This window comes from Corvus kubaryi, unplaced genomic scaffold (assembly GCF_017639235.1).
Source record: "Corvus kubaryi isolate FWS band 111438036 unplaced genomic scaffold, C.kubaryi_AGA036_p1.0 split3-37304, whole genome shotgun sequence".
Taxonomy (NCBI): domain Eukaryota; kingdom Metazoa; phylum Chordata; class Aves; order Passeriformes; family Corvidae; genus Corvus; species Corvus kubaryi.
Window position 1 is genome coordinate 2929533 of NW_024582087.1, and position 13667 is coordinate 2943199.

The 13667-nt window shown below is 44.2% G+C and overlaps 1 protein-coding gene across 1 annotated transcript; it reads right to left on the reverse strand.

Annotated features, from left to right (window-relative positions):
* Positions 1-1793: 1793 nt before the first annotated feature.
* On the reverse strand, positions 1794-12902 carry PSMB2 (proteasome 20S subunit beta 2). Its single transcript, XM_042015603.1, has 6 exons — positions 12750-12902; positions 10190-10312; positions 9627-9697; positions 4577-4739; positions 2890-2939; positions 1794-2025 (listed from the first exon to the last, which is right to left on the reverse strand). Exons 1-6 carry the CDS (start codon positions 12838-12840, stop codon positions 1918-1920), a joined length of 606 nt encoding a protein of 201 aa, XP_041871537.1. The 5' UTR covers positions 12841-12902; the 3' UTR covers positions 1794-1917.
* Positions 12903-13667: the final 765 nt, after the last annotated feature.

Here is a 13667-nt window from a genome sequence, read left to right on the forward strand (position 1 = left end):
TCCAACCTGGATCCAATCAGAGAATAATTGTTTTATGTTTATTAATCACCTGCATGCAAATAGGTGCCAATAAAAACTCCAGGCAGATTCTCTGCCAGGCTCACATCATCCAAGAGCTCCACACCCCAGCTTGGTGTCTGAACAATGAATCCCTCCAATGAAGAGGCATCACTGCTTTGATATGCAGTGACAAAAATATCACATCAGCTCAGCCCCTCTGCAGCGATGAGTTTGAAACGAGACAAGAAACCTGCAAAAACATTCAACATCAGTGGTAAAATAAATTAGAGATGCTGCATTAAGCTAAACAAGTACACTAATGCAACACGAAGGGGTGAGATTTCAGTGGCGGAACGACAACGCTCCGACTCTGCTCGTGTTAAATGTGACCTGCCAAGAGGAAATTGTCAGGCTGGGGATCACTGAATGTAGAAGTTTAAAAGGTTTTCAAGAGACAAAGTGAGTTTTAGCAAAATGTTTCAGAGTTCTGTGCCATTGGCCTTAAATAAAAGCCATTGCAGTCATTGCAGCCATTACAGCAAAAGCAGCTGTAATTAAACTCATTCTGGGAAGAATTAAACTATAAAGCCTGATGGGACTCCAGGGAAGAATTAGATTTAAGTAAGAGGCAGGGTGAGTTAAGGCACTGGAGCTGCAAATTTCTTCTATGTCATTAAGCAAGTCTCAGTCTTATCCAGTTCTCATCCACTCCAGAAGACAGGAATACTTCAAGACTGACAACTTTCTTTTGGGAAGGAACAAACATTCTCAAACACACCACTGAGTAAGACCAAAAAGAGAAATTAACAGTTAAGTCTGTCACTCATCTTTTCCAGCTGAGAACTTGGGTGTTATGCCACAAAACACAACTATCAGTCTGCACACAATCCTGTACGCATCTACCCTGTTTCCAAGATCCTTTTTCTGAGCTTATTCAAACATAAAATAAGCACCCAGAGCAATTTTAATGCCAATTCATGTAAGGAAGGAGTCACACCAAAAACTGTTCTCAGAAGAATCACTTCTGGGCAGACCACAAGTATCAGCCACATGATAATTATCTGGGGCTGTTCCATGAATGGGGGTTTTACAGGGAAGCAGCATCTTGAGCCTAGATGGATCATCAGAGATTATTTTCAAGGAAACAAAGCTCTAGCTAGCTGAGAGTAATTCAAAGATTTATGAGGAGTGCTCCAGTTTAATTTCTCACTGAACTGCTTTCATGTACTTCTAAATGTACAGACATCAATTAAGAAAAATCACACAACTGATATATTAGTTTCTATTTAAAATGCTATTTAAATTCTATTTAATGTAGTTACGGATCCACTGTGCCAGCAGAATGCTCTTTCCCAGTAACAGAACCATTGCCAGGTGAGTTAAAAGTGCATTTTAAAATCCATTCTACTTGAAAACCTTTGTATCAATCTAATTCAAGGGAAAGAAAACTCTATCAAAAGCAAATTAAGCCTTTGAAAACCTGATTATTATTTTATGCAACAAAGAATGGTAACATTTTTGAAAAAATAAAGTAAATGCTCTATGTTTGGCACAGAACACTTGTCTGAGGTTTGCTGAGCTTTAGTGATGAGAGGGGATGATGCACGATGTCATCTAGAAAATACAGTTTTCCTCCAAATAAGAAATTTGGAGAGCAGTAAAATCTCAGAAGAGGAAAGACAAATAACCTGAATGTACCCTCATGAACTTTAAATCAGGTTTCACCTTCACTGTGGAACAATTTACTCAAATCCTCTCAGGAAGGATCAGTGGAATAAAAAGATAAAACTGGCTATATAAATGTCAGGCTTTATTCAAGCTCCCACCGCAGTACATTACTCGTGTGCTTCGAATGAATAGAAAAAAAAACCCAAGGGAGAACAAAACAAGAAGACTGCTGAAGAAAGATCTCGGGGGTTAGGACTCCACTTTGGCAAGGGGTATATTGTCCACTTCGTGGATGCCCTCCTTGTCAATGAACCGGGCGTTGAAGGAGGTCAGGTTGAGGATGAAGCGCTTCTGAAGCTGTTCAGCAAAGACAAAAAGGAGAAATGAGATTCACCCAAAGCTCAAGTAAAAGAGGAGAGTATACTTTACATTTCCATCCTGGTTCTAGCGACCTGAAATATTAGGAACTAGAGTGGGTTTTTTCACTGCTCACAAGTGAATTAGTGGGAGTTTGTTCTCTGCTGTAAGATGATCCACATCAGACAAGCCCTGAGTAGAGGTGCAAAATAGCCAGGCCTGTTAACGAGGAAGACATTTAAGCAGGAAGACTAGAGTGGGCTACAATTTTGGACACAAAGAGTACATATCACAAAGCTACTTCAACCAGGACCTCTACAGAGCACTTCTTCCTGATATTACATTCAAATCAATCTCTTAAAGACAAGGATAAAGACTATTTTCCTACAATAAAAGCCTCGGTGTCTGAAATGTCTGGAGTCTTATGTCTACACTTAAATCGGTCATGAACTTTAAGGTCAAGGCTTTACCTCAGGTATCACTTCACAAGCTGGAAAATAATTAGTATATACGTCTACGAGTGCTTAAGTGTAACACAAGGGACAAGGATGCTGCAGTAAGTTCAGAAGAAACATAAGAGGAAAAAGTCTGGATCAATATTATGCTAAGCACGCAAAAAGCAGAAGTAAAGCAAAGTGATTAAGCTCCAAGTTTACGTTCTGGAGGACGTGAACCGTGCAAAGGCAATGCAACTGCCCGTAAATCCTTTTCCTCAGTAGCTATTCCACATCTGGCCAGTGCATTTATTACCCTTCTGGCAAAGGCAGCAAGAAACGCGACAAGAGGAACAGGAAAGTATCAGCGAATGAATGCAAACAAACATTCCTTTCTCAGGAGCATCAGGGCCTGAGCTCTGCAACTCACCTCCTCTAGACATTTTTTTAAGAGCTCCACAGCTTCCTCACGTGTGATACCTGAAAGGGAAAACATCCACAGATTGATTTCATTAGAGGCCATCTCTCTCCACAAAAACTTTTATTAAATTTAAACAACTTTTCAGCTGAGCACCAAAACCTCTCCTTCCCAGCTCACAGAAAACACTTTCCAGATGTCCCAAGGACGCCCTGCACCGCAGTGCTCACGCCACAACAAGCCATTGAGAATCGATTTGTTACAGGGAATGGGAAGCATGACGGAATTCTGCCTCCCATGGCCAGGGCCCGGCTCGGAGAAGCCCAGCCACCTCCTTCTCCTACAGTTTATTACAGCTCTAAATCAGCTCCAGCTGCCCCAGCCGGCTGCGAGTCTGGGGCAGGAGGTGGAGATGGGTTTAGAGTGATGTTCCTGCTGGGTATGAGCTCAATAAAGGGCAAGGCACGTGTGGGATGCTCCTGCTATTCTCACACTTCGGGATAAAATCCAGCACTCTATAGGGGTGACAAGCCATGACAATGAAATTCATTCTTTTTCTCTGTTCCACAAGGAATGGTGCAAATGGAACAATAGATTGTTAACGGACATGACTAGAAAACAAACGGGGTCTGTGGATCTAAAACTTCTTTCTAGGCTTTGTTCCAGATCTGCATCCACTGCTCAGGCAAAAGTTAAATAAAAATGATCAGTTTATAGCTACATTTCTTGTAGGAGGTGGATGAAAGGATTTCTAATCTCAGAGCAGAGATAACAACTTAAACTCAGCTTTGCACACAGGAGTCAAGTAGTTTTGTAGCTAAAGCCAAAGATGTCAGATTAACAATATTCCGTGCTTTGCACATTTCCTTATCTATAGTGGGGATGGGGCCATGTTTATTCCTTGGCAGTGGATTGTGATTCTAAAACTAAAAGTTTAGACAGGTACAAACATGTACAAGAGTTATGATGAGCGGCTGCCATGTGCACAGAACTGTGAATCAGTCTAAAACCTCTCTGTTGCCCAGAGAGGCTGTGGCTGTCCCATCCCTGGAAGTGTCCAAGGCCAGGTTAGAAGGGGCTTGGAGCAGCCTGGGATAGTGGAAGGTGTCCCTGCCCGTGACAGAGGGTGAAATGAGATGAGCTTTAAGGTTCCTTCCAAACCATTCCATACTCTGTGATTCATCACCACCACTTCAGAGTGCTGGGGATGATCTTGCTAGGAATATCTTTTCTCTTGAATGTTTTTAATTTATCACACACAAAGCCAATCCAAGATATGGAGCAATAGGATCTGGGACTGGCTTCTGAATATTGATACTCTGGGAAAATATACATGTCAGAGCCCAACTGACAAGCAAGAAGATAAAGCTGTCAAACTGTTCTTTATCAAAAGCAGACTACCAGCTGCTAATGGTCCAGGAAAGTCTAACCATGTTTTAGAATAACTGAAACTTCCTTTACTCTCAGACTGCTATGCCGGAAACAGGAAAAAAAATTAAAGAGTTGACTAGTTTTCCATTACCATGCTAGCAAAACCAAGGGCAACCTTTAGAGCTCCATTTATCCAACAAAAAGTCAGGTTCCAATCTGTAGCACCACAGTAATGCCACCTGATTCAGCAAATGTCAGTCTCACTGGTTAATAAATTCAAGGCCTACACTGAAGCAGGAGAATTATCCTGTCCATTGGATCCACACACCTGGCTTGTAATAGCGGTCAAGGATGCTGAGGGTAAGGAATGCTCCATATCCGTGTGCTGCGAAAGGAGCCTTAGCCAGAGCTGCCAGGTAATCCATGTAGTACAGGGCAGGACCCTCGTGGTCGTCGTAGCCAGCCAGGAGAAGGTTCACATGGTAAGGGGTCTGCCAACAGAAATAATGTTTTCATCAGAGCACTCACACCAAATCTTTGAATCCTGATTGCCCACACACCAGGGAACAGCAACAGAGCAGTTACCCAATTCCTTATCATAAAATGCTGCATCAATCCTGTCTGCAGCACGTTACGGGTCTCAAGCTAAAAGTGATCAGATCTTCTGGTAACATGGACTGCACAAGCAAATAAAAATATAAAACTCTTATTCTCCTGAAAACCAGTGTGTTTGGGGTTTTTTTACAGCTTTCACAGCACACTCAAACTTTAAAAAACTTGAATGCAGTTTTCATGCCAGATTCTTTCATCTCAACATAAAACTTTTGGATTTTTACTGCTGACACGTGAGCACAACGTGAACATTTTGCAGTTTCTAAGAACTCTTTGTTCATTTAACCTGCTCTTTGCTCTCTTCCCAGTCCCCCTCCCGGTGAGCACGGCCCGTCTAAGCACGTATGAAAGCTCTCACACAGTGCAGACAGTTACACACAGTGTCCTCTTCACTGGCAATTTGGTTTTTATTGCATGTACCAAGTTTAATCTTTAATATTTGGCAGTTTATTTCATGTTCCAGGTTTAGTGTTCCACCATCACGAATAAATCAGACATCCCTTCTTCTCCTACATCCTTCCAAGATCTGTACTTTGTACGACCATGAAACACATGTGCACTGTATTATTTTTAAATGTAGGCTCAGAAAAAAAATGGGTATTGTATGTATTTTTAAAAGCAGCTTTTATATACTTCCAGTATTTCCATATCTACATAATGTTTCTTATTAAATTAATTGTACTAACAGGATATCTCCAAACTGCTGGAAAGCCTGCATCAACAAAGCAACAAAATAAGAAAAAAAATGGTGATGCAACTACCAGATTAAAAAAGCAAACAAAATTTCACCCTAGAGCCAAAACATTAACTGCATCATAGGAAAAGTTCATTTTGATACTCTGTACAGTAAATTTCCACACACACACACACACAAAAAAAATCACAGGCCACTATATTTTTACTTTCAGACAATAGGCTACATTTATATATAAAGCATCACTTTAAACTGTGTGATTTAATCTTCAAAGCATCCAAGAATATTTGGAAAGAAGTTACCATGCAGCTGTATTCGTTTAATTAGGCTGTATTTCATCATTTATTTATTCTGAAACATCACACAAGTTGATATTTAAGAGCCATGACACAAGATCACTCAAATTATTGTGTGACTTGGAATTACCAACATTGGCATATGCGAGATACTCAACCATAAATAAATGGTGTTATACAGACTTAAACCCATCTGTAAACTGATTTTCAGTTTTAAGTTCTCCTGCTAATGGTGTCTGAGACTTCTTAAAACTCAAATGTAAATAATTATCCCCCATGCCTTATTATTCACGAAAGGCAGGATTTAAACACTAGCAAATACACATAATCTATTTATTACTTCCATGATTATAAATGAAATTTGCACCGTAACACCTCGATGCTGGGACTGGAATTTCTTGTACCTCCCAATCCTTTTGTCCATTCCAAAGGCAGTCTTCCTTGGCTTCTGTAACTCAGTCCATGCCAACATTTCTCAACTCTTTACAAGGCTGGTGTGGTTAAAGGGCCATCAAATGAGTGATGACTGACACTCCAGGACATTCTTTTTTAACCCAAACTTTCCTTCCTACAGAAGCATCATTTCTCATCCCGAGTAGTTTTGCACTTGGTGATGTTTGATTTAAAATAACGACAGCAATGAGGAGATGTGTGAAATTCTCCAGAACTTACAGCTGAAGAGCACAGTTGTGCTAAACAGCCCAACCCCAGCTCAGCAGCGGGAGGGTGGTGGTGACACAGCCTTGTGACATCTGGCGGAAGCCAAAGTCACAGTGAGGGGGAAAAGGTGGGAGCAAGGAAGCTTCCTGCCAAGTGTGGACATGGAGAGAGGAGCTAAAAGCTGCTTTTGGAACCCAGCCAGATTCTGTCACCTATAATTAAACAGCATCACAACCAGAGACTGAACTACTTCACCTCTGGAGGGCAGGGGGTTGTTTTTCCTATTCCCACACACACAACCTTGGCAGTAAGTTCAATGTACTAAACCCTGCACTGGATTCAGCAGGTGAACCAGGTGAGGTGCTGGAATAGGTAATAACAGAATCCTGGAATGGTTTGGGTTGGAAGGGACCTTAAAGCTCATCCCATTCCACCCCCTGCCATGGGCAGGACACCTTCCACTATCCCAGGTTGCTCCAAGCCCTGTCCAACCTGGCCTTGGACACTTCCAGGGATGGGGCAGCCACAGCCTCTCTGGGCAACCTGTGCCAGGGCCTCGCCACCCTCACAGTGAACAATTTCTTCCTAATATCCAATCTAACCCTGCTCCTTCAGCTTAAGGCCATTCACCCCTGTCCTGTCACTACATACTGCAGCACCACTCACCTCCATGAAAGCCAAAGCACCTTCCAGGTTTGCCTCAATCACAACATATAAACGGAATCACAAAGCTTCTTTTCAGATCCTGCTGTGGAGCAGGAATCTCGTGTTTTAAAAAGAGAAATGTCATGAAAAACCACATGGTGACTATCAAGTAGAAGCAAAGAGCACAGTGATGTAATGGCCTTAAGCTACAAGCCTGTTACTGCACTTGATACTTTCCACCAGAAGAACCAACTTCAAGGCACTGCCTTATGAGCCATCCCCAAGATACCAAGAACTTGGACTACAGGAGTCAGGAGAATCCTAAATGAAATCAAACTGGATAACAGGGAGGAACCCAGATGGTGATGAACAATGCAGAACAAGCTCTATTTTGGTCTCAGCCACAACAGGAGTCTAATGCCTGAGAAAGTCCTGCTGCCCTTCCCTTTCACACACCTTCTGGCCTCTTCTAACAGCTTCGCAGAGAGTGCCAACAAAGCAACAAACTATCTTTTCCCCACCAAACTTTTTACTTCTCAACTATTTTTCCACTCCTAACACGAGGCACTGGCATGTTTTGCCTTTCAATTTTCAAATTTTTATTTTCATCATCCACATGTTTACATTAGTAGCCTCCAGGAATTCCTTATGCAATTTCAGTAGATACCAAGCATTAGCGTTAATCCTTCTGGTATCCACCATATAATGATGAAAATGTAACAAAATTCACAGGAAAAAGTCCAATTCTGATGGCAAGGCTTGTACTGTCAAATTCTAAATGCCACAAACAAACCATTAAGTGCTATGGTTAGAGGAAAAGGGTTCTGCCTGCAGAGTGGAGATCAGTGTAGTGTGACAGCAGTGTCAGAGAGCGCCGCGCGCCCCGGGGCGTTGCCATCTGCACCAGAGCAGCGTTTTGTCTCCGGTAAATAAACACATCTGCCTCTGCCAGTGTCCTCCCCACTGTGCTGCCCATCTGGAGCAGGTGAGCTGGAAGACAGGCATAGGCTCAGGAAGGAGTGGAGCCAAAGGGAGTCTCAGGCCTCAAGGGACGTGCCACAGAGGAAGACAAAGGTGCCACATCAGTGCCGCTTCCTGATGGGCAGGTTTACCAAAAAGCCTGTTAAAGGTACTTTAACTGATATGTAACAAATAGCTGCCTCCGCTGAAAGGACACTCAGCCTCATCTGTGCAGGTCAGATGTCCCTGAGATGAGCCATCAGCACCAGGGCCAGGCCCCAACAGCGTCACCGCTTCACATCAGCCCCGAGAACTGCACAGGAATGCACAAAACACACACAGACCTTCCAAATCACACCTCAATACGAGCTAAAGCAAACAGCATCACTGCCAGCCATCACCTACCAGCCATGTAGCTGGATGAAGCCATTTAAACCAGAACAGTAATGTGGAATCACAGAATATCCTGAGTTGGAAGGGACCCACAAGGAAAAATTGCTACCTGCAGCTGTGAGCCACATCAGAAAGGAGAACAATAACCTCTGGCTGTTCCTGTGGATGAGTTCTGGAAGAATTTGCACTCTACACATGTGTAGCTCTCAACAATACAGCTCTGAGGTTAATACTGGCCTTTATTTGCTACTGTAAAACCTGATTTCAGGCCTGATAAGTGCACTGTTAGAACAGCAACACAATTCAGCCCACACTCTATCCCTGACAGAGCTGATGAACTTCATTCTCAACATCCTCCTTCCTCCTGTTTTCTTTCATATAGCACATTAACATTCTTCTCAATGAAATTCTTCCTAACCTTGGATCATTAAAGGTTTGTTTGCCCCTTCACAGCAGCCTTTCATACTGTGAAAATAATCACCCTGGGAAACATCAGTAATTGCAGTTCAGTAACTTGAAAACACAACCCCAACTTGGATGTGGTATTTACCGAAAGCCTCATGTTGCTGTTTACAAAAGGCACTTGTTTTCCTAAGTACATCAAACAGCTTTGCTCTATGAAATTATTTTCCAAGAAGATTAAACGGATTTGGTGTATTTGCATGAAAACTCACAACCTTATCTCAATGTTCAAGAAGTTTAATTCACTTCACATCTGCAGTGTGTGACAAAGTGTTTATTGGGTCCATGGCTGGAATTTTAAGTCTATGGTTGTATGAGTTATTGATAAGTGATGTGATAAGTTTTTTAAATTCGCAAACACTTCTATTTTACTAAGACATTACTTCAGCAACATGAACTCACAGAATCTCAGAATCACTGATGTTGGAGAAGACCTCCAAGATCATCGAGTCCAACCTGTGACCCATCAACCCCTTGTTACCCACACCAGAGCACTGAGTGCCACTTTCAGTTGTTCCTTGACCCACTATGTCCCTGAGCAGCCAGTTCCAAATTTATCACTAAAGACAGCAGCTCCCACCTTTTTCGGACTCCATTATTTGAGGATGGAAATGTTCCCTGGAAGCCTTTGCCAAAATCTCTCAGCTGATACTCACCCGACTCCGGAGATAGTCTGCGAGGTTTCGCCGGGTGAAGTTTGCAGCTGCAGTGGGAGACAATTCATAACCTGGAGAAGAAATGTGACTATTTATTTGATAACAACCCCAATCCACGTTCATGTTTCACCTCCTGCCTTCCCATTTCTATTTTGAAATAACAAAGTGTTTTTTAGCGACAAAATGTTGTGCCTTTTGTCTCATTCTGGCTTCAAAAAATTAAAATATTAAAGACATGTAGCTTGACTTTTTTGTCCAATATACCAGAAGAACTGGTAACAGCTGGCATGCAATCGACATATTAAGAGAATAGTAAGTCTGTTAGTGAAATATTTATGTCATTTATATTGCAAAGAAGTTTGCTGGGATTTGGATAAATCTTCTAATATATTGTACAATCCACCCCCTATTTCTACATCCTGCCTGAATTATCACCTTTGCTGGACACTAAAAATGCAGAAATCTTTACAGAAGATTTGAGGACAGCACTTTCCACCAACGTTCACCTGGAAACCAGCCTTAGCTCTGCTCCCAACCCCCAGTGCCTGTCCTGCTTCACTCACCATTTCTCATTTTGTAGAGCTGAACATTTTTCTGGATGTATTCTGCAAACTGCACCGTGTCTCCAGGCTCCCCAACACACAGCAGTAAGATCTTTTCACTCATCTTAAACATTTTGTCATGGTCTAGGCAAAGAAAAATAACATTGAGAGCCATGGTCATGAGGAAGAATAACTTATTTTGCCAATATCCTGACGCATCAGGACTTTATAGAAGCAAGAAGAGGATTTGAATAACTGCATCATGACCTCGAGCCCCAGTAAATAGCCCTTCTGAGCAAACACTGACATTTGGTGCCTCACAGCTGGTGACAGGGAACACAAGAGTTGTTAAAGAGAAACAAAACCCTTCAGGAAGGGAGGCATTCCAGAAATATGTAGTATTTCCTACCTTAGAAACAAGGTAGGAAAGAATAAAGCTTCACACAGAATATTGTGTTCAAAGCATATGGGATCAGGAATAAGAACGTTGCTCAGTGACTATTTAACTTTATTCGCAACAGAAACAAACAATTTAATATAAAGCTGAAATATCAACATATTGAGCAACAGCAATCTCACAAAATCCAGAAACTAATTCCATGTCAAATGATCCCCTTTTCCTTATATCCAGCAGCCTTAAAAATCAGAAGCTTATGGGAACAAGGCTTTTCCAGAAACATTTTTTTTGCTTGCAATTTTTTGTGAAAAAACCCCCCAAAATAAACAACCAAAAAGAAAGAAAATTAAAGTAACAATTATAAACTGTAAAGAAGCCCACTTATAAACAGGAAATTAAGGAACCGTAATCTACATTTTTAGTCATAACTGCAGTTTAAAACAGAAAAAGTTTGTGTGTGTTTGAGGGGATTTAAGTTCTTGTAAAGACAGCGCTGAAGACAATCCTGTGCTCACAGTCTCCTCTCATCAGAGCAAGTATCTGGCACTTGGATATCCCAGACAGACACTGAGCAGCTGTTGGAGTGAAGGAAAAATCCCTTCTCTCCACTGAGAGCAGGTCATGGACAAACACCAAACCTCCAGCTCTGAGCTTCCCCTCCAGCTCACTAAATGCTGCTGAACAACCTCTGCTGCAAGACAGGCATGAAGTGTCACAATCCTCTAACACAATGTCAAAAGTTATCACAGCACAGGAGCTGCTGTCTGGAGCTCAGGGAAAGCCACTGGCACTGCTCAGCCCTTGCAATCCCAGACTGCTTTGGGTTGCAAGGGACCTTACAGCTCATCCCCTGCCATAGGCAGGGACACCTTCCACTGTCCCAGGGTGCCCCAAGCCCCACCCAACCTGGCCTTGGGCACTGCCAGGGATCCAGGGGCAGCCACAGCTTCTCTGGGCACCCTGTGTCAGGGCCTCTCCACCCTCACAGGGAACAATTCTTTCCCATTATTCCATCTCTCCCCGCCCTGTGGCAGTGGGAAGCCATTCCCTCTGTCCTGTCACTCCAGGACCTTCTAAATAGTCCCTCTCCATCTTTCCTGCAGGCTCCCTTCAGGTACTGGAAGGGGCAATTAGGTGACCCCAAAACTCCTCCAGGCTGAAATTAATTTACAAATTAATATTCTAAATAAATACCTGAAATTTATGAGCTGTCCTCCCCCAGCAAAAGCAACTAAATCCTATGTTCAAAGTACATCTTCCTTAAAGTTTATGAACAAACCTACTCGGAAACAACATTAACTTAGAAAACGTTTTTTAAAGTGATTCAATTTTTATTTTGTAAGTGCCACCAGCTTTCACAGCCTCTAACACTGCTCCAATTGGCTATCACAGCCTTGAAGTGAAACACTGGAGGTAAATGTTTTATATGGATTTATTTATAGTCATTTGCATGGATTTATCAATCCTCTATTCTACAACTTTTTAAAAAAGAGCTTCTAAATCACAGTCATGAGAACAGAACAAGCTTCAGTCTAGGTCATTGCAACAGCAGGAAGAAAAATTGACTTTAGAGAATTCCAGAGACTTGGTGACGCCCTACATGTTTTACCACACAAAGAAACCAAAGCCATATTTCAGTCTGGCTCCTGCGCCCCGTGCTGTGGTTTTCACTGCTACTTTTACTCCCCATAATCCCTTTTTTCCCATGAATTACGTTTTACCAGTGAATTAGGCATAGCGAGCACCTCCTGTCACATCGTTATCCCTGTGCGGTTTTTTAACACTTCTACATTGCGGTGCAGAGCGAGGTTTGGGGTCACAAGCTAACGCTCACCTGAACAGGTAAATTAAGCTGACAACCCAACAGAGAGCGGTCACACGCGGTCAGGACGGGGGACTTTACCCGGAGCAAGCGGCGATTTAAGCCCCGCTTTGGCTCCGTGCTCCAAAGGCCGCCCGGCATTTCCAGAGGCCGCCCGGCACTTCCTACAGCAACTACACCTCCCCTGAGGGGCCCGGCAGCGCTTAAACCGAGAAACCCCCTCCCCTGTGAACAGCCTCCCCTCAGCCCGAGCGGCGGGCCCGCAGCACCCCAACCGCGCACGCCGCCGTCAGCCCGGGGCCCCGGGACACCCTACCGGGCCAGGGCTTAACACTGGGCCCCGGAGCCCCCCAGGGTCTCACCGTGCTTCATCTGGACGATGCTGGTGGCCGCCACGGTGTCCGCGGCCACCAGGACGTAGTCGGGGCCCTGGATGCCGATCAGGTACTCCATGGCCGTGACACAGCGCGGCCCGGCCCGCCCCGCCGCGCCTGCGCGTCCGCGCGCGCAGATGACGTCACCGCTCGCGAGAGCGGCCGCCCGCGCGGGGCTCCGGAGCCCTGAGGGAGGTGGGGGCGGGGATCTGAGGGGGTCGAGTTCCATCTCTTTGGAATGACGGGATGGTTAAAGGTGGAAAGGGCCCCAGAGACACGGGGTGACTTAATGAGGTACTGAGGTTGGAAAAGACCTCCGAGGTCCCCCTCAGCCTAGCACCATCCCCATACCCCCCACTCAACCGTGTCCCCAAGTGCTGCGTCCATGTAAGATTTTCACGGAATCAGCACGGTTGGATTTAAGATTATTCAGTCCATCAACCAGCACTGCCGTTGGAACATCACCCAGCGCCTCTTGGACACCTCCAGGGACAGTGACTCCACCACCTCCCTGGGCAGCCCCTTCCAATATCTGATCATGTGAACAGTGAAAATTTTTCTAATACCCAGTGTGAATCTCCCCTGTCTCAGCTTGAGGCCATTTGCTCTTTTTCTTCACTGAGCTGACTCTCTTCATAGCAGGAGAGACGGCCCCACCTCACCCACTCTCCTGTCAGGGAGTTGTGCAGAGCCACAAGGTCCCCCCGAGCCTCCTTTGCTCCAGGCTGAGCTCCTTTCCAGCTGCCTCAGCTGTTCCTGGTGCTCCAGACTCTGCCCCAGCTCCGTTCCCTTCTCTGGACACGCTCCAGCCCCTCAATGTCTCTCTTGTCATGAAGGGCCCAGAACTGCCCCAGGATCCGACGTGCAGCCCCAGCAGTGCCAGCACAGGGGGATGGTCAGTACGCG